The 26,289-nt window shown below is 41.8% G+C and overlaps 1 protein-coding gene across 1 annotated transcript; it reads left to right on the top strand.

The window, feature by feature from the left end:
• Positions 1–11,728: 11,728 nt before the first annotated feature.
• LOC149322029 (G protein-coupled receptor 54-like) lies at positions 11,729–24,610 on the top strand. The gene is made up of 5 exons (XM_089521924.1): positions 11,729–12,032; positions 17,504–17,628; positions 17,857–17,992; positions 20,866–21,104; positions 22,666–24,610. The coding sequence occupies exons 1-5, from the start codon at positions 11,729–11,731 to the stop codon at positions 23,023–23,025; spliced, it is 1,164 nt and encodes a 387-aa protein (XP_089378050.1). The 3' UTR covers positions 23,026–24,610.
• The last annotated feature ends 1,679 nt before the right edge of the window (positions 24,611–26,289 follow it).

Raw genomic sequence — 26,289 nt, 5'->3', positions numbered from 1 at the left:
TTCTCCTAATTTTTGAATTTTGGAGAATATTCTTTACATCCCTACTCACACGCACGCAGAACCGGGCATTGCTAATTTGTTGCAAGTGAAGGTAATTGTTACATTAAAACCAAGCAGGAATGTGGAGAGGAAACAGTAACGGGCACGTTGTATCGCATTGTTGCAGTGCATGAGCTTGCTCTCCAGCTGTTTACCGGGCTGTCATGTGAGGCACGAAAAACAGGAAAAGCACATGACCCCCCTTTTCACCCCGGAAGCGTTTAAGGTCGCAACCCATGCAGAGCACCACTGAGCATGCGCGAGGCGGCCGATATGAATCGGCCAATCCATATGTTAAGGTCTGGTTTGGTAAAACATTCTGCACTCAACGCACTTCGCACGAATGCGCATTGGGCAATTCAAAACCCGCCAATGCGGATGGACTCCCAGGTATGAAAGTACATTCGCGTTAGCACACGAATTTGAATCGCCCAGTACGCAAAAGCCCCAGTTCCGCACGGCAGAGACCCCGTCTGATAAATGCCTCAGTTTGCTAAATGGTAGTCTCCTTTGAATCACAATGCAACACCACCAGATGACTTGCTTCCACTGCAGTGTTGCTACACAGCCAGCTCTACCAAAAAGGGTGAAATGCCTGCCTCAGGCAGCAGAGTTCTGAATGTTACGAAAACACAGCAGACAGGTCATTATTTTATTTGTTATTTTATTAGCAGGAATGGGTACCAGTGCTTGGGCAAATTTCTGCCTCCTGTGCCAAATTAAATTCACTGATTATTGCTACCATGTATTGAAACATAGGTAAATATACTGGGCCAACCTTGTATTGGGGTAACAAACCCAATATACTATACAGATGTTGAGTTGCAGCAATGGTTTCTTTCCTCTTCCTGCTGCACAGTAGTCTGTGAGAACTACACTCACAAAACTGAGCCCTGTTAAGGTTGCCACACTTCTTCTGTTAGACTCCATGATTAAAGGGAGGGAAGGACTTTGCAAAAATCTGCCTCTGTGAATGCATGTAGAGCTGCATCCCTGATCATTAATCTTCAGATACATTAATTAACAGCAGCCCCTTGGGCAGCAACTACAGTAAATGCTCTTCCAGGCCAACAACAGTCTTTCTTTCTTTCTTTCTTGACTGCCTCACTGGCAAATAGGGATACAATTGTTTGACTAATTAGGATGGTGTCCATTCTTCACAGGGACCTGAATAAGAGATTAGCCCTTCACTGGAGAGCTTTTGTGTTCATCACAAGAAGACTTCAGGTGGTCTTTTGGCCAAAAAGAGTGTTTGCTAAATGTGATACTTATGCTATAACTGAACTGATAATATTCAGATCATGTTTGTACCATATATTTAAAAGGCTGTTGAATGCAGAGTAGGACCACAGAAAAAGATGTGTTCTTCTCCTTACAGGCTTCTTGAAATCTGTATCTAGCCATAAATCTGTTTTATTTGTTATCCTGTGAAGATTTTCTGCATAATTACATTCCTCTTTCTCTAAAACTAAGGAATATGATAAAATATTCCTTATGTTGATCTTATTATCTTTAATATATATTAAAAAAGAAAAGAAGAGTTCCTCCCTCTCAACTGGTGATGACCATGATGGATGTACCTCATAGAGCACTAATGGTGATCTCAGCATTATAGGCGATTTAGCACAACAGTCATCTTCAGAAAGAATAACAGAATCGGGGAGAATGAAGTAGTAGAATCCTGAAGCAGAAGAATGAATAGCCCAAACTTCAAAAAGTTTTTCTTTTTAACAGAAGTCCCAGAATCCCCTCACGAGCATGGAAATGAGTATATTTTTTAATGTTCTATGTGAAAAACTCCCAACACCAGTAGGAACAAAGCTAGAATAGTTCTCACAGATATGTTACTTTTCTTTTGGCAGTTCTGCCCCCTTTCTGAAATATTTTCCTGTAAACAGGGCAAAACAAATTCTGTACCATAGTGCTAACTGAGCTCCCCTCCACCATGCTATTTATTTATCTTTAAAAGTAATAAATGCAGGGGCTAAAGATGTCATGTCTCATTTAGCCTTAACCACATGCAATTGGGAAAATAATCCATTTCTTCCCATGTTTTCACCTAGTTTCACTTCCCTGCCTTTCACTGTTCACTTTCCAGAATCAAATTAGATTGCATATTTTACTACCGCTATTTTAACTATCTGCAAATTGCTTTGCACACCACAGGTGCCAAGTAAGTGGACACATATACATCAACATCCTTTCTACCAGTAAAGCAGCATTGATAAGGAAAAATAAAACCCTGCTAGATCTTCTTAGGTTGGACTGTTTGTTCTTCACAAGTACTTGAATCAATACCCTGTATGCTATAAACATGGAAGTATCTCAAAAACTTGTACAAATGACCTGTTATTATTTTCATCCCTTTGTGAGCAACTCCCACAGTGTCGTATCCTTATAGACACCACAATAAGCAATGGGAGCACTTTGTTCCTATGCAGAGTGAGAATATATTTGTCTAGGCCCTTTGGCAAAGAGAGAGAAGCAAATTCATGTCAATTTGTTGAATGTTTTATTCCATGATGCAAGAGGAACAGATGCGGCTATGTTCAGCAGCATGATAGGTGCCATTTATCAAAACATAAAGAGAGAGCAGACCAGTGGTAAAAAAAGTTGAACTGAAATAATCAGCAGGCACAACGACCCATGTCTTTCAGGACTGAGAGTTAATTTACTCTCTAGAGAAGCTGACATCAGACAAGTAGAAAGGTTAAACTTTAATTTAGTGAGGTACTAGTGATCCATTCTGCTGTAGTCATTAAAGTGCTGGACAGTGTCAAGGGGCAAAGTCAGCTATCCCAATTTAGCAGAATGAGGCAGCTGCCTAGGTTTCAGATACCCCAGTGAGGTTTGGAGGGGTGGGAGGTGTTGCAGGACAGGCCTCTATGTACCACATGGTTTATTTGTGTCCTTTAATTAGTCTGCTGTTTTCCTATGTGGGGGAAGATATTTTCCTTTCATCAATGTTTTAACTACATTTTGGTTTCTAAAGGGATCAGCTTCTATATATGGAAAGGGAGACACAGAGTTGTCCTTCCTTTGGGCAGTAAAGGTTTTGGACTACCAAGCTTACTGGGCAAACCAGTCAGTCATCTTGCAGACTAATCCAATTCATAGGGTTATTTTGAGGAAGAAAAGCAGGGCCAGCTCTCTCATTAGGCAGAGTGAAGTGTTGGTTGCCTCAGCCAGCAGATGGTGGCAACTGGCCACAAGGAGACAGTCATATAGCAGGCAGCCTGCCCTAAGCCTGCCTGATTTCAGATTAGATGGAGGATATCATTCCATCACCAGGGCTGAAGAAAGATTTAAGCCTGAGTGCAGGGAACTGTCTATTATCCCCTCTGTTGTAAGCCGCCCGGATTCCCAGTGATTGGGCAGCATATAAATAAATCATATTATTATTATTACCTAGCAGTCCAGTGTGCTTTTGTACATGGAACATGAAGAGACAGGTTACATTGTTTTATATCTCAAGCAGCAAAATCTCTTAGGCTCATCCTGATGTATGCTCTTTTGATCACTAGGAGGTGTAGGAAGAGCACCATCAGCATCAATATCAACAATAAAAATTTTAATCACATAACATCACATCAACATTTCACAGATGCAAACTGGGATACATGTGGTCGAGCTGCAACATCAGAGGTCAAAAGGGTGTGACCAAGCAAGAAGAATACAATAGCTACTGGTAAAGAACACAAACAACTACCATTTTAAGCAGAGGAACCCTGGGATTTATGTGCTGAGTTTGGAAAAATCTGAGATAAAAGCAAGAACTCAAATCAATAAGTACAATACTTTGTGTGTTATGCAGAGCACGATTAACAATTCATATAATATTATAAAATACATTATTGTAAAACCAAAATACCTTTACCAGATCTGGTTAATAATTGGCAAGTGGGAGCTGTGTGAGATCCACAGGCAACTTGTTGCCTACTCTTATTTGAAATGGTGCCAAACATCTGGAAACAACAGACAAGAAGGGACCAATCTATTCCTGGTCATTAATGGAGCACTAAACAATGAAAGTTGCTTCAACTATCATTTGGTATTTACTTTGAAACTTTGGAGATCAATGAAATCTGTGGAGAAGAGGATAAAAGCAGCAATATAAAGACAGTCTAGAAAGACAGAAAGAGGATGGGTAGTAGGAAAGGGACTATACTATTTTTTCCTCTTCCCACACAAACACCCTCTTATCCATCTTCATTGCTGTGCTGTTGTTGTTAACTGCCTTCAACTTCAACTTATCATGGCTATGAATGAAAGGGCCTTATCAGACATGGGGGGTTTGCACCTCAGATCCGCAGTCACTCCTGTTCTAGCAATGCGAAATGTGATGTTTTTTCACACCGGATCTGGAGTCACTCGTGTCTAGCAATGCAAATTCATGTTAAAACATGGTGTTTTACCACACCTGGTTGCCTTTCCGTTGCCCTTCTGAATCGAGGGGGAAGCGGAGTCAGTTTGATTCCAGACAAGTCACGTGATGCAGATTCAAGCAAAGCGTGGTGAGTGCACATTGTATTACCACACCGGAACATACTTTGAGGGTTCAATGATGTGAATCGGCACTTTTGTGCATGCTCAATGGGGCTCAATGGGGATAGGTTGTAGGGGGACACTGTGGCCAGGACTGGGATGAAGGAGCAGGTCACCAACAATACAATGATTTAATAATAACATTAACAAACTGGCTGGTCCAACAGGTGGCTATGAAGAAAGGGGCTAAAGGGGGCATGTATAGGGTGGCCTCCATGACTTTTCTGTGCCAATGTGTCACTGGGCGATATGCTGTATGAGCAGTTGATTGCTTGTGCTTGAGTGCTTGTGCTTGCTTGAGTGGCTGGTCATATGGCTTGAGGCTTCAAATGAGCTGACAGGGGATTGGGATGAGGGTGGTGATTGGTGGTATGTCTGTGTGCATATGTGCATGTGCTTGGGGTGGGACAGGAAAAAATAATGGTGTGGCATAGCTTGTACCCATGAATGCACCATTTTGGCGGGTTTGTCCCTGCAGATGAAGGGGAGCGGTGCAGATTGCCTGTGGGTGTTCCAGCCACTGTGGGAGCTGGTGGTGTGGTCAGCAGGTTCTCCCTGCAAATTGGAAAAAAACCCAGAGGTAAGGTAAGCTGCTTTTTCCTTTCTGTCTGAGCAGCCTTGTCTCTTCTAGTGATTCATGCCTTCTCATGATATGTCCAAGTATGACAGTCTCAGTTATCTGTCCCACTCCAAACACATGACTATCTTGGCTTCTAAGGAGAGTTCAGTCTTGATTTGCTCTAGGAACTATTTATTGGTCTTTCTGGAAGTCCATGGTATCTATAGAACTCTTCTTCAGCACCACATTTCAAATTAGTTGATTTTCTATCAAGGACCAGCTTTCACAAAAATTGTAGAAACTGGAAATGCTATGCTTCATTGTAAGTATGCCTTTTTCTCACTGTACTTTTTTCTGTCTATGGTGCCTCTCTGCTTATTGAGGTCCTTATGCTAGAGTGTGTCACCATGGTATTGCTACTGAGGGGCCTATGAAAAGCTCTTCCAAATAGATCATAGGGATGAGGAGAATGCAGTGCCTATTAGCAAGTGAAGAAAGAGATGATATCGACCAGAACTCAAAGGAGATGAGACACCCAGTTCTTTGAGAAATTGTCTTAAATAAAAGAACACTTGGACATTTTTATATCAGGAAGTTCAGCCATTCTTGCCCTTCAGAAGTGTTAATGGGAGAAAAGATGCTTCTTTCAGGAAGCAATCACTGGATGTTGTAAATTCATTACCCATTCATAAAACTAGAGATCTGGGAAAAGAGTAATGTTCTTTTATTACTTAGTTAAGAGGCCTGAGAGAGCACATGCCCAAGAAGTGAGTAGTGAAGGACAAAACCTTTTAAAAACAAAACAGGTTCTTTTAGGGAGAGGACGAGCCATCACTTCTTAAAATAGGTGGAGCAGCAAATGTAATAACCAATGCTAAAGTTTGTGATAGATATTGGGTATACTTTTTGAAAGGCAGGTCTGCACTGATTCTGGCACAGAGCTGTCACCATCAATACAATTCCTTGGTCATTAAAAAAAGGAGAAAAAAAAAAAAAAAGACTGGCCCTTATCAGACGACAGGTTTTGCAGCTCCAATCTGGAGTCACTCCTGGTCCAACCATGCAAATTCATGTTAAAACGTGATGGATTATCACATGTGATTGCTTTCTATGGGGAGTACTTCCGAGCCAGATCCAAAGTCAGTCCAAAGTGACTCCTGATTTTTGTGAATTCGCTAACAAACGAATTAAAAAAAATTGTTTCCAAGCCCACTTTGCTTTCAATCCGAATTGGTCTGGTGTGGAATACAACTTTGTTTCTGTCCTGGTACACCCCCCAAACCTCCAAGGTGGCAAATTTACCATGATGCGGCGCTGCAATTTTGCTCCATTTGCTTCCAGTACGCCTTCAAGAACGGAGACTGCATAATATTTCTTTAATAATAATAATAATAATAATTTCCTTCCTACCTCTCCTCAAGGCTCAAGGCAGGGTACCCAAAGGAGAACTAGGCACCCTGTCTCCAGCCTTGAGGAGAGGCAGGAAAGAAATTTATTATTATTATTATTATTATTATTATTATTATTATTGATAATAATATTTATTTAATAATAAAAACAATTTATTTCTTGCCTCTCCTCAAGGCTGGAGGCATAGTATCCAAAGGAGAACAAGGCACTGCAAAATAATAATAATAATAATAATAATAATAATAATAATAATAAGTTATTAGCTTGCTGAGGCACCAGAGCTCTCTGGCAGAGAAGGCTCAATGTCTCACAACACTACAGTTCCCAGAATTCCATAGCACTGAGCCAGGACAGTTACAGTGGAGTCAAACCAGATTATTTCCCCAGTGTGGCTGCAACCTAAGAGAAGGCAACTGTTACAAAAGGAAAGGAGAGTGGATTGGATTCAGGGAGGTGGTACTTTAGGGAGCATAGAGAGTAAGGGAAACTGGATCATTTCTGCAGTCTTCCAAAATGAGTCTCCTTCCGATCCAAAGGATTTACTTCCAAGTAAACCTGCAGCTTCTACACTGATTATTTTGCAGTGAAGATAGATGTAGATGTGGTTGAAATGGATGTGGGCTCTGACAGGGAGGATAGATGTATAAGTGGCTGAAATGGATGAGGAGAATGACAAGAGGATAGATGTAGATGTGGCTGAAATGGATGGGGGCTCTGACATGGAGGACCTATTTGGATTTGGCTGCCAGGGATAGGAAAATAGAATGGAGGAAGAAACGTGAAGCCATCATTCACGTGAGGCTAGCATTCACATGAAAGTGGAACCAGGAAGTGGCCCCCTTCTTCAACTTGGAAGTACAAAGGTTCACGATGTGTTCAGACCCCCACTGAGCATGCTCAAGGGTCTCAATTCGCATTGGTAAATCTTCGTGGTATGTACTGGTGTGGTAATTTAATGTGCACTTACTCCGCTTTGACTCAGGAATGACTACAATTTCGTTCTTCACGTGTGATAATTAATCACATGAATTGCCTTGGATTCGAATTGACTCTCTTTCCCCTTCATTTAGGATTGGCTCTGGATTTTAGTTCAAATTTCATGTGTGATAATGGCCACTGTGATCCACTCCCTCCATATTGGGTTGTTTGATGTAACCTGAAAACAAACAGGCATATCCCAGAAACTTCATTATCAAAAAGCACTGGGGAAGATGAATCTAGGGAAATTCCCTCTGGACCCAAGCAAAGACCAATCTAGCCCAACATTCTGGTTGCTGGCACACTGCAGAATTAATTCATTTTGATGCCACTTGAACTGTCATGGTTCTATCATATGGAATCCTGGTATTTGTAGTTTGTTAGGGCACCAGAGCTCTCTGACAGAGAAGCCAAATATCTAAAAATCTACAGATCCCCAAATTCTATAGCATTGAGCTATGGCAATAAAAGTGGTGTCAAACTGCATTAATTCTGCAGTGTAGATGGAGCCTCTGTTTACACAATGGTTGATCAGAAGAATACAGGGAGCCCCTAAGCAGTATATGAAAGCAAGAAGAGCCTCCAACTCATGTTCCCCAGCCAGCAATTGTGTTCACAGCTGTACTATATACCCTTATGTTGTAGGTAACAGATATCTACCAAAATTAGTAAATATGGATACATTATGCTACATGAATTTGTCAAATTTCCTCATTTAAAGCCACAGAAGCAGGTGGTTATAACTATATCTTGTTGATAGCAAATGCTATTGTTTAACCATGAGTGGTACGAAGCAGTACTTTTTGGGCTTTATCCCCACCATTTCTGCATTTTTCACCATTAAGCTTCATTAGAGTACACAATGGGAATACCTTGCCAGCCAGGAGACAAGAAAACTATAATAATAATAATAATAATAATAATAATAATAATAATAATAATACACAAGCATTTTTCAGAGCTGACTGAAGGATTCTGGGAGTGGTCTTTCATAAAAGTAACATTCCCCAAGCTCTAGCTGTGTGTTGCTCTCACTGGCAGTGACTCTTAAGGTAAACCTGTCACAGGTTTTCTGGGGTTGAGAATGTGTGTATGAGGGGGAAAACAATAGTTTGTACAGTTGGAAAGAAAGGCTCAAATTACATTTAAAATGAAACTGAAGGGATAGTGCTGGATGAAAGCAGGTTTAAGAAATCTGGTTACAGAATAAAAGAGATTTGGATGAGGATATGATTTTAAAGAGGATTTTAGTGATGCTTTATTACATGTAATAAACCTCTAGTCTTAATTAGAAATAATACTATTATATGGAAACATGCTCATGTTTGTCTGGAATATAAGAATGCAAAGGGGTCTTGTTGTAGCAACTTTGAGACAAATTCAGAGAAAGATGTTGCAGCATAAGCATAAGGAATTCTTAATCATATATTTCCTTTGGAATAATTTTCAAAGAGGCAACTGTACTAGACTGCTTCAGTTTGCAAAGTGATCTTGTATCGCCTTTGAGACTGAGAGAAAGAAGTTGGCAACATGAGCATTTGCCTCTGATGAAGTAGATGTATTGTAAGTCCACAAAAGCTTATGCTATAACTTCTTTCACACAGTTATCTCAAAGGTATTACAAGATCTATTTGCATTATAGTATTATATAGTTATGCTACTAAGATAGCGTAATTAGTAAAGATGGGAAAAAGTAATATTGTTTAATATGATGCAATGTCTTAATTACTTGATATGATTATAGAAAGATAATGAGTGATACTTTAATGCTAGATATGTTAACCTTGGGAAGAAAACATATTTTTGGTTTTGTGAAATGAGGAGAATTGGGTAGAGAAAGAACAGAATTATTTAGATTCTTAGGTAGAGAGGCTTGAGTTAACCATGACTATTGTTAAATAACTGCAGAAGGGAAGAATGGAAGTCATCTTTTTCTTTGTCTTTAATCACATACCCAGACACAGACTTGTGGAAAACAAGTTTCAAAGGGGGAAAGTACAACAAGCATGTGTTTTTCTTAAAATGGGGTTTCCATTATCATAATGAAAAGTAAAGTTCTACTCAGTTTTTGTCATGATAGTGGGCTTAATCAGACCTGAAAGTTTTTGAAAAGAAAATCAGTCCTGCAGAGTAACTAAGCTTCTCACTGAAAGTATTATGTGTAGCGGAAAAGAGAAATGAGACAAGGTGAGTTTGTTATTTTTGTTTTTATTACTCAGATCTAGCTCTTCTGAAAGAAAAAGACTGCTCAACCCTGCCTTTTTCATGGTGCAAATAAGTGGTCACGAGGTGAAGGGGCATTCCTAAGTCTTGGCTGTCCATGGGATCCTCAGCACTCTTCTTCAGCACCACCTCTCAAATGAGTTGACTTTCTTCCTATCAGCATTTTTTTACTATCTGTTGAAATAGAAATGAAATCTACAACTTGAGTCATTATAGGTTTAATGAGCATTATAGGGTTAATGGTGAGCTACTGAGAATACACATAATCTTCAGCTGGGTATGTATAGCTCTAATCAACTTTTGAGCCTTTATTATGCTAGTTTTAGTTGTGAGTCTTTCCCTCTTTTACTCACTCTATTCTTAGCCTTCTTTTCTGTTGTATTTTTGCTTCAATCTAGTTTGGGTTATTTGCTGTTTTGATACTGTGCTTGCCATTCTTACTATGGTTTATTTTGTATCCTTTGTATATATTGGTTTTGTATACTTTTGTTACATACATTGTTTGTTACCCTTTTAAACAAATATAGATAAAGCTTATTTATAGCACCCTTTGTTTTTGGTCTTTCGAATGCTATCCAGGTCTCACATCTGTACATGAGGAGTATAATGGCTTGGACCATCCTAACTTCCGTGTTCAGAGTTGTGTCTTTACATTTTATGATTTTATCCAGCCCTTTCAGAGCTGCCCTTTCCATTTTCCATTCCTAGTCGTCTTCTGATATCTTGACTGCAGTCTTCATTGAACCAAGGTATGGGTTCTGCTATTTCAGTTTTTCTCCTTGTGTAGGATGAATTCTTGTAGATCTTCCATGGTTGTATTAACTTCTTCTTCTTCTTCTTCTTCTTCTTCTTCTTCTTCTTCTTCTTCTTCTTCTTTTCTTTTTTGACGTTCAGCATTAATGCAGCCTTGGCACTTCCCTCCTTGACCTTCCTCCATAATTCCTACAGGTCTTTGTTCGTTTTCTGCTAGAGACAAATGCTATCCTCTGCTTAACTTACGCCTTTAACATTCCTTCCTCCTGGCTTCCCTCCTCCTGCCTCAGGATATTTTCTGCACATAGATATTGAATGGATATTAATGCTATCACAGGATGGGGCGATAGAGGCTGCATCCACACTGCAGGAACAAAGCGGCTTGATACCGCTGCCACTGCCAGGGGCTCCATGCTGTGGAAGTTCGGGGACTTGCATTTATTGGAACCATTTATCCTCCTCTGTGGGAGCGCCATAACTGACTCCAAATCCCAGCATCCCGTGGCAGTGAAAGCGGCGTCAAAGTGGATTGTTCCTGCAGTGCATCGAAATAAGTGTGCAGGCGCTGGGAACACGCGTGGAACGCCAGAGGTAAAAGTAGGCACACGCACAGAGAGATCTAAACGAGCTTGCAGGCAGCATCGACACGTGTACAGCGTCACATGTGAACACTCTAGGAAGGTACAAGTGGCGACTGGCTGAAGCGGTGGACCTGCTTGCCCCTTTTCCCCCCGGGCAGAGCATCGTGGAACCCCCCCCCCTTAATTTTTTTGCGACCAGCCTCCTCCGGAGCCAATCCCCTCCTTCGCCCCTCCTCTGCCTTGCTTTTCCCCTTGGCACTGAGCCCTGCCAGCTTGGCTCCCCCCTGACTCTGGGTCCAGTCCTTGGCGGAGGCGGCTGAGGAGGGACTCCCATCATCCCCAAGAGAAGGAGGCTGCCCTCCAGCCAGGAGGAGGAGGAGGGCAGGCTCCTTGGCACTGGGAGGGCATCCCTAGAAACTGGGCAAGGGAGAGGGGCTCCCTTCTGCTCCCCCTTCCTCCCTCTCAACTCCCAGCCAACCTCTTCTCAAGCCTGCCACGATGGGGAGCAGGGGGCTGGAGCAGGGCAAAGGGAGCCTCTTGAGTGTTGCCTAGACTGATCCCTGCCAGGCCCCACAGCCCTTGACCAAGCTGCCACGTCTGCCAGCTGCTCGGTGCCCAAAGCCTTCCTTGCTCCAGGACGATGGGGGCTGGCTCTTTGGGTCCGGAGGCCTGGCCCTGGCAGCCCACCGATCCCTGGCCGAGACAGCCGGGCAGTGCCCCCAGCCCCAGCCCGACGGGAGGGCAGGCAGCCTGGCTGCTGAATAGCACCCTCGGAGGAGGAGGGCAGGAGGAGGAGGAGAGCGCGGCCCCGTTCCTGACCGACGCCTGGCTGGTGCCGCTCTTCTACGCCCTGGTGCTGCTCCTGGGGCTGGCCGGCAATGCCCTCGTCCTCTACGTCGTCGGCAAGCACCGCCAGATGCGCACCGCCACCAACTGCTACATCGGTGAGTCAGGGAGGGAAGGGGCACCCAGAGGACCCAGCAGCAGCAGCAGCCCAGAGCCCCCAAGGCAGGGGGCCACGGCAGGGGCACGGCCAAACACAAAGCGAACAAAACCCTCCCCTTCATTCATCAGAAGAAGAAGACGGATTGCATTTGTATACCGCCTTTCTCGCGGGAGGGTCCCGAGGCGGCTGCCATGCTTCTTCTGTGGGTGCGTGAGGGTGGGCACTGCCAAATGGAGCGGCGTGGCCAAAGGAAAGATCCAAACCCCCCCCCCTCGTCCCCCGTTCATCATAAGAATAAGAATAGTAGTGTAGTAGCACCTTTGAGACTCACTCAAAGAAAGAAGTCGGCAGCAGGAGCTTTCCTAGACTAAACTCTACTTCCTCAGATGCATTTAAGTCTAGGAAAGCTCCTGCTGCCAATTTCTTTCTTTCAGTGAGTCTCAAAAGTGCCACAAGAACTCTCTACTGACTAACTGGGCTGTATCTTTGAATGATACTACTACTACTAATATGCATCTGAGGAAGTAGACTTTAGTCTAGGGAAGCTCCTGCTGCCACCTTCTTTCCTTCAGTGGGTCCCAAAGGTGCTACAAGATCTCTCTACATACTGATTCCACAGACTAACAGGGCTATATCTTTGGATGATGATGATGATGATGATGATGATGATGATGATGATAATTTCCTTTGTATGCCACCTTTCTCGCAGGAGGGACCCAAGGAGGCTGGAAATGCATGCCTCTTGTGTGTGTGAGTGTGGACGTGGAGAACAGTCCATGTAGCCGCATTACCAAAGAAAAGACTTTTAAAAACTCCTATTTATATTGATAGATTGATTGACTGATTTTCATTTGTGTATGCTGCCTTTCTTCCAGGAGGGTACCAAAGCAGTTGGAAATTCAAGGTTTTGTGTGTGTGTGTGTGTGTGTGTGTGAGAGAGAGAGAGAGAGAGAGAGAGAGAGAGAGTGCACCACCAAATGGAGGACAGATGACAGAGCCACTTGACCAAAGAAAAGATTTTTAAAAACTTCTATTAAAAATCACTTATTTATTTCCCTTTGTATGCTGCCTTTCTCCCAGGAGGGTCCCAAGGCGGCTGGAAATGCATGCTTCTTGTGTGTGTGTCTTCAAGTCGTGTCCCGCTTATGCCCACCTGAAGGCGACCCTCTCATAGGGTGTTCTTTGGCCAGGTTTGTTCAGGAGGGGTTTTACCATGGCTTCCCCTTGAGGATGAGAGAGTGTGACTTGCCCCAGCTCACCCAGTGGGTTTCATGGCCAAGCTGGGAATTGAACCCTGGCCTTCCAGAGTCCTAGTCCAACGCTCAGAGTGCTGCTTGCTTAACCCTGCTCAAAATGGAGGGCATTTGGGAATTCCTCCTAGGCAGAAGGTGGAAAGAGAGGAGAGGTCCTAGGAAAGGAGGGCGCCTGCTCACCCTGGGCCTGCCTGCCTAGGGCCTTGTCAGTGGGGCTGGCAAGCTCTCTGGGTTTCTGTCTGGCTTTTAATGGAGCTGTCCAGAGTGCTGAAGGCATTTGGGAAGATTGTTGCTGTTGCTGTGTGCCAGGGGTGCCCAACTTGGAAGGACGCAGGGGCCGAAATTAAGGTCGGCTGGGTTGTTCGGGACGCCAATAGGTTTAGGACGGTGAAATGTAGGACATTCAAGCAGCATGGAGGACACGACCAAATAAAAGCTAGAAGCATATAAATATAAATCCATCCTTCTTAGCCATGCTCAATATGGAGGACGTTGTGGAATCCCTCTTCCTGTTCAGGAAGGCTGAGAGGGGGACATGTCCAGGAAAAGGAGGGGAAGCCTGGTCACCTCTCCAAGCGGCAGACATCCCCTTCCTCCCTCCCTCCCTCTCTCCTCTTTATTTCCTTGCATATTTCTTTCTTTCCTTAATCCTTCCCTCCCTCCCTCCTTCCCTCCCTCCCTCCTTTATTTTCTTGCTTCTTTCTTTCTTCCCTTCCTCCTTTCTTCCTTTCCGCTCCCTCCCTCCCTCCCTCCCTCCCTCCCATCTTTCTTTCCTGCTTCACTTCTTCACTTTCTTGATTATTTCTTTCCTTGCTTCTTTCCTTCCTCCTTTCTTTCTGCCTGGGCAATGGGGTGAGAGGAGTTGTAGGCCTGCACTGAGCAAAAGCTCTCCTGGGAAGGAATGGCAAACTCTGGGCAAAGAGCCCATTGCTCCCGTCCTCTAAAGCCCCCTGCGATTGGGGAGGACTCTGGGAGCTGGGACATCCTCCTCCTCCTCCTCCTGGTTATTTGACCCCAGGCCTCCAGAAATCCTTTGGCGGGCCACATCCGGCCCCCAGGCCGCATGTTGGGCACCCCTGCTGTGTGCCTTCAAGTCCTTTCTGACTTATGGCATCCCTAAGGAGAGCCTGACATAGGATTTTCTAGGCAAGATTTGCTCAGAGGAGGTTTGCGATTGCCTTTTCCTGAGGCTGAGAGAGAGTGACTTGCCCATGGTCACTCAGTAGATTTCACAGCCAAGCAGGGAATCCAAGCCTGGTCTCCAGAATCCTAATCCAACACTCAAACCACTGCGCCATGCTGGCCTAGGATTCAATATGATGGAGAGCTCTTTAGTGCTCAGGATAAGACCAGGAACAGATTGAGCACCCCACTGACATGGAGCCACAAGCCCCCTCCCCATCACCTGTATCTAAGTGTGCACCATGGCCACCTGAGTTTCTGTTCTCACTTGCACCCTGAGCAGAAAGAGTCAGACTCCTTCTAGCACTGCTGCCTGGTATTCTTTTGCTGCCACAATTTCATATAGTTCCCTGGTTTTGACTGTTGCACTGCACAGATTGCCTATTTAATTTCCTCAAACATCTATCTTTTCCCCACTTTTATTACCTGTGGTTGTAATATAAAGACAAAGACAAAGGCGTTGGAAACTAAGGTGGTATTTATTAACGTCTGCACAAGGTTTCTGTTCCCCCCTCCAGTTATCTTCTTACAAGCAGTCTTCAATGAGTATGTGGGTTAAGCAAAGACGTGATGGCTGGTTGTTAGCTGTACATGGTGTTGTTCTGCACACAGATTAATGCTGTTGTATTGCTTGCTGTAACTTTCCTCATGGCATGCAAGAAATTCTGTTGTTAGTTCTAACTAGAGTAGTTCCACTGACTGAATAAAACTTAGTTAAGTGCTGACTTACCAGGTTTCCATTGACTGTATCCTCCTACAGACAATTGAATTTAGAGCAAAGTGTGTGAATGTTTAAATATTCATTCTCTATGATACTTGTGCTTAATCATTTCATAAACAGTTGGTTAAAATATCATCTTCCCTTTAAAAAGAAACAAATTTTTACTTAGTGCATTGATTGTTATCTACCCCTCCTACTCGCAATACTTAGACTGTCAAAATCCTGCATGCATTGTTAGTTTTGAGACCACATTAGCATCAAACATGACTGCTCAGAAAGAAGTCTCACTGAGTTTAGTGAGTATGCTGAAATCGTTTCTGGCCAGCTCAGTGGGTACACTGAAATCCTACCCACACCGTTGGATTCAGTGTATAGGATTGCCCTATAAACAAATATTTTATTTATCAAATAGGTATTGGTGGAAGGTAAATTTCAGTAACTGATACCAATTCAGCACCCAGCTATAAAGGGTACACAAATAAGAACATATCAACATTCATATTATATTATAATAGGATTATAAAATTATATTATAGCATTATAGCTTGGTAAAATAATTATATTCACTTTTCCCCTTTGAAAGGCAAAGGGTTCCTTCCTGTTCACTGTCTTGAATCAGGAGTAAAACGAGTCTCAGCCACAGAAACATACTGTACAAAAAAGGAATGTTGTGACACCTTAAAGACTAATCGATTTATTTCTGCATAATCATTCATGTACTACAGCCCACTTTTTCATGTACTGCTACCCACGTAAACCCATGAAAGCTTATGCTGAAATAAACTGGTTAGTCTTTAGAATGCCACAGGACTTCTTCCTTTTATACTGAAACAGGCTAACACACTTATCTTTCTAAAAACTGAAACATATTGTGAATCTCTCAGACATATGATGTCACTTCTAAAGAGAGATCTTGAATTCCGCACCCTGCTCAGTTTTCCTAATGACTGACACTGCATGAGAGGCACTCAGCTACAATTCTCTTGTTACAGCCGGACAGAGAAAAACTGATTGCCCACTAAAGAGATGTCCAAAAAAAGCACATTCAGTTCCCCTGCGCTGACTAGCAGAGCTAGACAACATGTCTGAAGCTAACCCACATACTCATCCATAACTTGTTGGGAAGAAACTAACTGGGAGAAACATTCCCTACTTTGGACCGAATTGTTTTCTCCTTTCCTCAGGTTATGTATACAGTACACTGTAAGTATTTCACATGGTCTGTTATCTGTATCATTCAGAGGATATGGTGTCATTTCCAGTGTGTCCAAAAATTTATCATCATTAAACATGCAAGAATTCATGTACAGGATTGTACTTCATAAAAAAGGTGCTTGGGAGTGGTCTAGACCAGTGGATATCAAACCTGAGTTCCCAGACATTGTTGGACTGCTGCTCCCATAATCTTTAAATATTGGCCATGATGTCTGCGATATCTGGGAGGTGAAGTCCAATAACATCTTGTTGTGGTGTGCCTTCAAGTCATTTCCAACTTATGGTGACCTTAAGGTGAATCTATCACACGGTTTTCTGGGGCTGAGAGTGTGTGACTCACCAAAGGTCACCCAGTCGATTTCCTTGATGGAGTGAGGTATTGAATCCTGATCTCCAGAGACCTAGTCCAATGTTCAAACCACTATGCCATGCTGACTCTCCCAACATCTACGGACCCATATTTGGCAGCCTCTTGTCTAGAGAAAAATTGTGTTCTTTCCTTCACTGGAGCTTTACTCCAATCTCCACACTTCAGTTGACTAGATACTAGGTCACAGTCTCCTCTCAGTTCCCTAGTTTTTTTTTGATGGGATTTATATCTCACCTTTCTCCCAAAATGGGATTCATTTTGTCACATGAAGGGCCTTTATGGGCCATTAGGTGTGATCAGCTAAAGCAGGGGTAGGCAACCTGTGGCCCGCAGGCCGGACGCGGCCCAGCGAGGCCTTGGGACCGGCCCCAGCCCGGTCCTGCCGCCGATTGCCACCGGGGCCTTTGGGGGGCAATTGTCTATAGAAGCCTCAGAAACATGCATTTATATTAACATTTTTTTAAAAATCAGCAAATTTTTTCACGTGTCCTCCATTTTATAAAAAGTGCCCTCCATTTAGTTTGTCCTACATTTGTCCTGGTTTATTTATATATTTATTTTTTTTTTAAAAAAATATTTAATTATTTATTTTTTGGCTTCGGCCCCCCAGTTGTCTGAGGGACAGCAACCCGGCCCCCGGCTCAAAAAGGTTGCCTACCCCTGAGCTAAAGGATCCCCAGCAGGTAGATGTCCAGCCTATACTGACCTCACCTTTGTATCTTTTACAGCAAACCTGGCCACTACTGACATTATATTCTTAGTATGCTGTGTGCCCTTCACTGCCACACTCTACCCTCTGCCCAGCTGGGTGTTTGGGGACTTCATGTGCAAATTTGTCAACTATTTGCAGCAGGTAAGCTGGGAAGTGGAAGGAACTGTATGCAATATTTTAGTGTGCCAGGAAGAAAATACAATGTTATGGATGTGATGGGTATGTATCAAATGTATATATACTACACACAGGTGTACATCTGTAGGGAAATGTTGGCTGTTCTTGCTGGAAATGGCTGAGGGATTGAGTTCTGGAGTCTTACTGGAGCGTATAAATTCATACTCCTTCACCACTTTGTCTTCTCACCAGGTGACAGTACAGGCTACGTGTATCACTCTAATGGCTATGAGTGTGGACCGCTGCTATGCTACGCTATACCCACTGCAATCATTGCGGTATCGAACTCCGCAGGTTGCCATGGCTGTCAGCATTGCTATTTGGATTGGTGAGTGGGGTAGCCAATTCTCTAAACATACAGGTACTGAAAAGAAGAAGGCTAACATTTGCTTCCTATGGATTAGCCAGATGAATTCTTAGCAGTTCATTCCTAGTATTTCATCCACTCTGATCCCTCTTGAGCTGGTCTCATAACTCAACATGTAATGAATTTCTGCAGACTCTTCAGTTTATTTATTCTAGTGATTTATATCCCACCTTCTAAGTGCTGCAGAAGCAAAACAACTTTGTGGCACCTCAAAGGCTAACAATATTTTTATGACATAGTTTGAACAGCCTACAGTCTACCTCCAACAAATGCCCTAAGTGCTGCCCTTTATGTGAAACAGACATGTGGGTGTAGGCAAAGAGAAATGGAGACAGTGAGACCAGAGTGAAATGAAATGGGTTGGGGGGGGGAGGAGATACAGGGCACAGAGCATCAGTCCTGACAGAACTATATGGCATTTCACTTGATACCTCCTTTCAATATGAATTACAGACACACAGACACACACACAACCCTTCTTTGAATACTGTTTTCCAGCCAATTATGGATCCATCTGATGGTCTTTCCATCTATTCCATGTTTAGTCAGTTTGCTAATCAAAATATCATGGGAAATCTTATCAAATGCTTTGTTGAAATCCAATAAATCATATCCACAGTATTCTTACCATCTACTAAACTAGTGACATGGTTTAAAAAAAGAAGAATAGTTTGGCAGGATTTGTTCTTGCCTAACCTATGCTGGCTCCTACTGTCGTTTCATTGTTATCAGTATACTTGCATCCCGACTTCTGTATAAGCCATTTGTATATTTTCCTAGTGTTAAAGTCACGCTGACTGGACTCAATCTTCCTCTTTTTTTTTTCTTGCCTTTTTTTGAAGGGAAGGACAATGTTTGCTCATCTCCAGTCCTCTGGCACATCTCCCTTTCTCCTAGATTTCTAAAACCTGATGGCAAGTAGTTTTGCAAGTACATCAGCAAGTTCCTTCAATACTCTGGGCAGCAATTCAATACTCTGCAGATTTGAACTCATTTAGATTAACCAGGTGATTCCTGACTAACTCCTTACCAATCTTGATTTGCAATCCGTATTCCTTGCCAAGGTCTCTGTTAATAAATGGAAGCACATAGTCCTCTTTTGGAGGAAAAACTGAAGTACAATAGGTATTAAGCAGTTTTATATTTTTGCTGTGTTCTGTTAGCATTTTACCATTCTTGTTGAGCAACAGTCCCACCATTTTCTTTGTCAGTCTGTTGCTTCAAATATAATTGAAAAATTCGTTTTTGTTACTCTTTTTTTTTTTGCCCAGCCAGTCTCAGCTCATTTTGAATGTTAGCTTTCCTTACATTACTCCTACAAGCGTGGGTGATACATCTTCCTTGGTGATTCATTCTTCCTTCCATTTTATGGATCCTCCCCCCCCCCTCCCCTTCACTTCCTCCTAAGATTTACTCTGCAGTCATATTAGCTTTTTCAGATGTTTCCAATTTTTCTTTTTCCACGGAACTGTTTGTGATTATACTTTTAGCAGTCTCTTCTTTCATGAAATCCTACCCAGGTTGAGTATCTTTTTCCTTTAGCATCTCTAGCCATGGGGTTTTACCCAATATTTCCATGAGCTTGATAAAATCAGATGTCCTGAAATCCAAGGTTTATGTTTGACTACAGTGTTCTTTGGCATGTCCCACAATCATGAACTCTAGCATTATATGGTCACTCCTCCCTAAATCACCAACTGCTTTGATTCTAGTGACCAACTCGTCTCTGTTGGTTAGGATCAGGTCCAGGATTGCAGACCCCCTTGTTCTTCCCTCTACCTTTTGAACTGGGAAATTATCTAGTTTTCCCAGCAGATATCAGGTTCACTGAAGTTCTCCATAACTACCAGTTGTTGCTTTTGGAAGATTTCTGAGATTTGTTTCAAAAAAATCATCATCTACCACCTCATCTTGGTTTGGTAGCCAGTAGTAAACTCCTACCACAATGTGAAGTCGAAGGCTTTCATGACCAGCATCCATAGTTTTTTGTGGGTTTTTTGGGCAATGCTCTAGAAGAGTTTATTCCTGACATTTCGCCAGCATCTGTGGCTGGCATCTTCAGAGAAAATTCCTTCAGAGAAAAATCCTACCACAATGTTGTTGTTATTCCTTTCTCCATTTATTTTATCCACATGCCCTCCACAGGTCCAGGCTGATCTTTTATGTGGATTTCTGTAAAAGAGAATTTGTCTTTGACATATAATGCTACTCCCTCTCTTTTGCTTTCCCATCTATTCTTTTTGAACAGATGATATCCCTCAATTGTTATATTGCAAACATGGGAGTCAGCCTACCATGTTTCTGTTATACCTATAAAATCATATATATTCCTATACTAGAATTTCAAACTTGTCTTGTTTGTTTGCCAAACTCTATGTATTGGTGTATAGACATTTGAAGCATGTTTGCTCTCATCTTTTATTCCACTGTGAGTTTTACTGTAGCTACCATCCTCTCCTCTAGAAGCTTTTGGACAGATGTTTAAGCTATTATCTCCAACCCCCCAAGGATTCAAAAGCTTTCTAAGGATTCTTAAAGAGCATGCCTTTAAATCAAACATCTAACTCAAACAGTACTGATTTTGTGATGAAAAGATGAGGACAGGTGTTAAACATGGCACAAGTCTCCTCCCAGCCACATGTTTGTGGACACAGTAAGAATGACATTTGAACAGGTCTGAGGTGTTGTTTTAATGTGTGCAAAGTCAATTCTGATTTGCAACCACTGTGTTAATAAATCATAGCTATAGAGGTCAGATAGATTATAATCATAATCTGTCATATCTATGACTACATTACCTACATAGCTCTAATAATGTCATCTCTGACCCTCAGGCTCCTTCATTCTCTCATTACCTATGGCTGTGTACCATCGCACTGAGGTTGGCTACTGGTATGGCTTGCGCACCTACTGTATTGAGGCCTTCAACAGTAAGAGCCAAGAGCGTTGTTTCATTCTATATACTTTCCTGGCTGTCTATTTGTTGCCCCTGCTCACAATATGCCTATGCTACTCCATCATGCTCAAGCGCATTGGTCGACCTGTGGTGGAACCCATGGACCACGATTACCAGGTAAGGTGATGGACAAAAACAACAACAACTGCTTCCTCCTCCTCCCACCCTCTGGTAAATTTTCAATTCAGATAAGCTTTAAAAATTATCTAGGAAATTTAAAACACACCCTTAAATCATGTGGTACTAAAAATCAGTTTCCACAAATTCTACCTACATTGCATCTTGTAGTTGGCAGATGACAATTACATATTGCACAATTACAGTATTGTACAATTACAAGCATCCAGGGTTTGAAAGTATTCAAGAAGTATATGAATTCCAAATAGCAAATCTTGATGTTATCATTTTATATAAGAGACACCATTTTACTACCACACTGTATTTAATGGTCCTTGAACATGCATGGATTTTGATATTTACTGGGGGTCCTGGAATGAAACCCCAGTAGATACCAAGGGCCCACTGTAATAACAAAATGTCTGAAGTTAAAATATTTATATTTCATGTACAACAATGCAGTAGTATCTGGTAATTCCATTATTGCTACAAATAAATTGCTATTTTTAATCACATGTAATAGAGAGTATTTCCTTCACTTTCCTTGTCTTGTTACCGGTAGTCAGCATTGCATATTTCAAAAGATTCACAGGGGCAATATACCATGATAAGGGAAAGCACATATCTTTTTCCTGTATCTGGATGTGTTGGATTTTTGTTGTACTATTCTGTTTATCATGGTTTATATTAGTTTTAAATTTTTTGATAGTTTAATCAGTTTGTAACTTTTATGTTTTGTGGATTTTTAACTTTTAAAAAATTAGTTGTAAGCTGACTTGAGTCCCAAACTGGGAAACAGTGGGGTGATGATGGTGATGGTGATGCTGCTGCTGATAGCAACGGCTGCAGCAGCAGCAGCAACAACAACATCTGCTTTAACTTTTGTAAGCTGCTTTTAGCCTCAGAGCTAGGAAAAGACAGGCTATACAGAAACAACATGATAATAAATAATTATTCCCACATTTCTGAAGATTTACTTGGAAATTTGGAGAAGTCCAAGAATCTGAGAAATTAGGTCTTAATGTATAATATCAAGGTTGATAACATAATATATTTTCATTTAGTCTTTTTCAGTACTTTACCTGACACCATGCACCAGTGAACACAATTCCTAGTTTTTAAAGCCTTCCTCATAATGTACAGAAATACTTTGAAAAATATATCTCTCATTTTGCATTCTTATCTGTTTTCAGAAAAGAATTTTCTCCTTAAGTAAAGCATTCATGTCCCCCCCTCTCTTTCTCTCTCCCTCTCTTTTGCCCATAAGTATCAAAGCTGAGGTTCTCAGTGTGGTTTCTCTCTCCTTCCTTCCTTCCTTCCTTCCTTCCTTCCTTCCTTCCTTCCTTCCTTCGTGCACTTTCCCTTCAGGACTGGTACTTAAGGCAGATTTTTCACCAGATATTTAAATTTGGTTATTGCATAGCAATTACAATTGTTTTTTTAATGTATATAAAATGATTGCTCTTGTCCACCAGATCTACTTCTCCACGTAAAAAGGAAGGGGGTTCTGTTGCTCCTTAAATCTGGATGTCCTGCCTGTTTTTTTTCTCTTTAAACCCAGCAGGTGCAACATCTGTCTGAGCGTTCAGCTGCCATGAGAGCCAAGATTTCCAAGATGGTGGTAGTGATTGTGCTGCTGTTCACCATTTGCTGGGGTCCTATCCAGTTCTACTTGCTTTTTCAGGGCTTCTATCTGCATTTCCAGGCCAACTATGAGACCTATAAGATCAAGACATGGGCCAATTGCATGTCATATGCCAATTCTTCTCTCAACCCCATTGTTTATGCATTCATGGGAGATAGTTTTCGCAAGTCTTTCAAGAAAGCCTTCCCTTTCTTGTTCCGTCAACGTGTCCAAGACAATGGTGGGCACTCAGGCTCCCACAATGCAGAAATGAAGTTTGTCACTGAAGAGACCTAACACTTTGTGTGATGAAGAATTCTTTTTGCTATAAACTGCCCAAGGATGCTGAGGGTCATGTCATAACTCAAAATGGCTGTAAAGCCACCAAGGGATTTGCAGAGAGTAAATGGTGGTTATCTCTATACAGAGTAAAGTGATCAGAATATGAAGGACTCAGTTGCAGATGCATTCAGTGCTTGCGCCTTTGGGATCCATTACTGGTGACTTTGTATTCTGATTTTAACTTAAAATCCCCAGGAGCCTGAACTGAAGTGCTGAGTCTCACGAATGGGATCAGCCTATCCTTTTGCGCTGTGGACTGAGTTAACAGTCTGCTGCCCTTCTCAGTGTATCAGTTTTGTGTGTGGCAGTCCATCTTGGATTTACTATTCTTTAGACTTGAAAATGTAAGAATAAAGTTTTCCGCTGTAATTTCCCCATGATGCATACATACCTTAGAGTTTCTTTAAAAAATAATAATTAAAAATTGTTTCCAGGTCAGGATAATTCAAGACAAAAACTGTGTTTTCTGGCTATTTTCATATTGTTCATTCTGATCATGGAGCATTTAAAATACACATTGTTTCATCTGTTACTGCCATCAAGGCCCGAGCAAGTGGAGAGAGATTAACATTTTACTGGGACTGAGAGACCTGGGACTGGGGGCAATTTAGTTTGTAACTTTAAGGGGAGAAATGAAGCTAAATTGTACAAACTCATTTCCCTGTATCAGAGTTGGGAATTGTGGTCCACTAGATGTTGTTGGACTGCAGCTCCCAGCATCCCTCACCATTGGCAATGCTGAGTAGTACTATTGGGCATTCCAGTTCAGCAATGTCTGGAAAGCTGCTTGATTTCTGGATCTATGTAACTATATTCCAGATTGGCTCCAGTAAGTCTTATTGTCAGAATCTGTTTTAGAGGAGAACAAGAAATATTTTGTGAGTGAGATGCTAACTCAGGGCCTATTCTAACAAAGATTATATGTGCAAATTTTGTGTATTAGTTAAACTAATACTTGCACTTTGAGAGGAATTAGATATCTGCACTTCCTTGTATTACATGCTGTCTTAAGAACCATGAGTCTCAGACTTTCTTGTGCATGGACAGGATGCATAAGGGGAAAGATGGTGGGATTAAAATGGCACCATGTAGGCACATTAATCCCATAAATAATATAAGTTGCTGCTTCCAGAAGAATGTACAGATCAAATATGCATAAATGTCTGCTTCATGAGTATCATGTACCTACTCTATATATTCATGTTTAAATCTAGAAATTTTAGTCAAAAAATTGACTCAAAAATCCTGAATTCACTTATCCACAGGTCCACGTAAGTACTGTAAGTACTCTCATTTAAAAAAGGAACCATCCCCTGTTGAAAGGCAAGTGTGCAAATGTTCTGGAAGCAGTGATACCCACCCTGCTATTCTCTCATCTATCCAGCCTTTAGTGTGAGCACAAACAGTTATGCTTGCTGGAATTTTGTAAGTTCTTTGGCATGGTTTTCTTTTGTTTCATCCTTTAGATCCTTTGTTACATGCTCCTAGGTTTTACCCTTGACTAATTTACAGGTCATATCGAAATCCATCATTTTCGCCCCAAAACTTCACCTCAAATTATACATGAAGTTGATTTATAGTTGAATATATACAGTAATTCCGAAAAAAACATTTTTTAAAATGGTACTTCTGAACAAAAATCTTCAAGTCTACTTTTGCAAAAGAGTATCATATACCTATATTTATCTCATTAAAATAATTTTAAAAAATAAACAACTGCAACTAATTTTAGTTAAGTGGGAATAACCCTATGGCTTTTTTCCACAGTGACAAGGCATAGCTAGTCCAGCATTCTGCTGACACAGGGAAAATCCAAATTGGGTGAAAGTTATGCTGTGTTGGAAAGCATACTGGTTTCCCATTTTCTGCTCACATGATTCATACAGTCATTTTAGCCTTGAGAACATGAAAGTGGGAATGCTGGTGGGGATTATATAATACCATGAGAATGATCTCATATCATCGCCAGCGACCTTTGAACAATAAAAGCAACCATTTAAATTTGTTGATTGCAGTTGGTCCTGTGTGTGATCTCTTGCTCCTTTTGTTTTCCTTCTGTAGTGATGATGTTCTGGCCTCATTATCAAAGTCCTGCTCACCGTGGACACATTTTGTCCACATTTGTTTGGTCAATTTGGCTTAAGGGTTGTGGGAATGGCCAACATGACTGGCCAATGCAAGCTATTATACACAAGCAAAGCACCAACACCTGCTGATTCTTCCTACTATAACACCCTCTAAGCCTGGTAAGACAGAACTTTGCCTCTTGTGAACAGGAAAGGTAGCAACTAAGCAAGTGATTATTCACCCAGATGGCAACCCTTCCCCTTAACTATCCAGGATGGAAAGTTTGCATGAACCACAAGCAAGTGAGTGTTTGTACATGTGCATGCCCAGGCAGGAGAGATGGTATGTTTCTCAAGGAGGAGATATCATAATACATCATATAGCTTGGACATCACAATGATTGTGATGTGGGGGAGGCAGTGTTTATAGTGGCAGACCCACAGAGTTGTATTCATGTCTCCAAACCATTTCCAGTTTGACAACTGTAAGAGTAAGAGGAAAATTAAAGGTCATATATTGTGGGAACAAGGGGACCATTTCTGATAATTAAGATGAATTGTGATGACAGTTTAACATGAATCAGAGCAGTACACTTTTTTTAAAAGGGAGCATTCATGACCAAAAGAAGTGAGTATGTGTGCATGAGTTCCCCTACTGTAACCAACCAGATTTCTATGGGAAACGCACAAACGAGGCACAGGCACAATAACACCTTCCTGCTCACGATTCCTAGCAATTATTATTTAGAGAAAAATCTCCTCTGCACTCTTGAATATAGCCATAAAGCTGTTGATTTTGGCAGATGTTTCAAGTCTCAAAGCTGCTAGAAGATCCCTTTGCATTCTGATTTTCCATATTAACATGGCTATGTCTTTGTGTTCTTTTAACTGCGAGCATGAGAAAAGCAGGAGGCAGAAAAGGACAAAATGGTTTCTCTTGCCACCCTTGTGAAGAACCATAAGCAGATTGAGGAGAGAGCAGCAGGCCCAATTCCACTACACGAAGTTACAAGAACTACACCATGCCATACTCCTGTTGTCAGAACATATTACTGAAGCTATATAACAATTTGTGTGGGTCCACTTCTGTACATATTTTCATTCTCTGTTCTCAAGGGCCACCTACTGGTTGATGTATTAGGCTGTAATCCTA

The sequence above is a fragment of the Sceloporus occidentalis genome, unplaced genomic scaffold (assembly GCF_023333645.1).
Source record: "Sceloporus occidentalis isolate IW3139 unplaced genomic scaffold, rSceOcc1.0.p SCAF_1, whole genome shotgun sequence".
Classification (NCBI taxonomy): Eukaryota; Metazoa; Chordata; class Lepidosauria; order Squamata; family Phrynosomatidae; genus Sceloporus; species Sceloporus occidentalis.
The sequence above is the reverse complement of the archived record's forward strand: the minus strand, read 5'-3'. Positions and strand labels throughout refer to the sequence as shown.

Bases quoted from the DNA above. Each gene is read 5' to 3' on its own strand.
- LOC149322029 (XM_089521924.1), top strand. From the start codon at position 11,729: ATGGGGGCTGGCTCTTTGGGTCCGGAGGCCTGGCCCTGGCAGCCCACC. The intron at 12,033-17,503 runs GTGAGTCAGGGA...TATCTTTTACAG, and splicing joins CGCCACCAACTGCTACATCG to CAAACCTGGCCACTACTGAC. The intron at 17,629-17,856 runs GTAAGCTGGGAA...TCTTCTCACCAG, and splicing joins TTGTCAACTATTTGCAGCAG to GTGACAGTACAGGCTACGTG.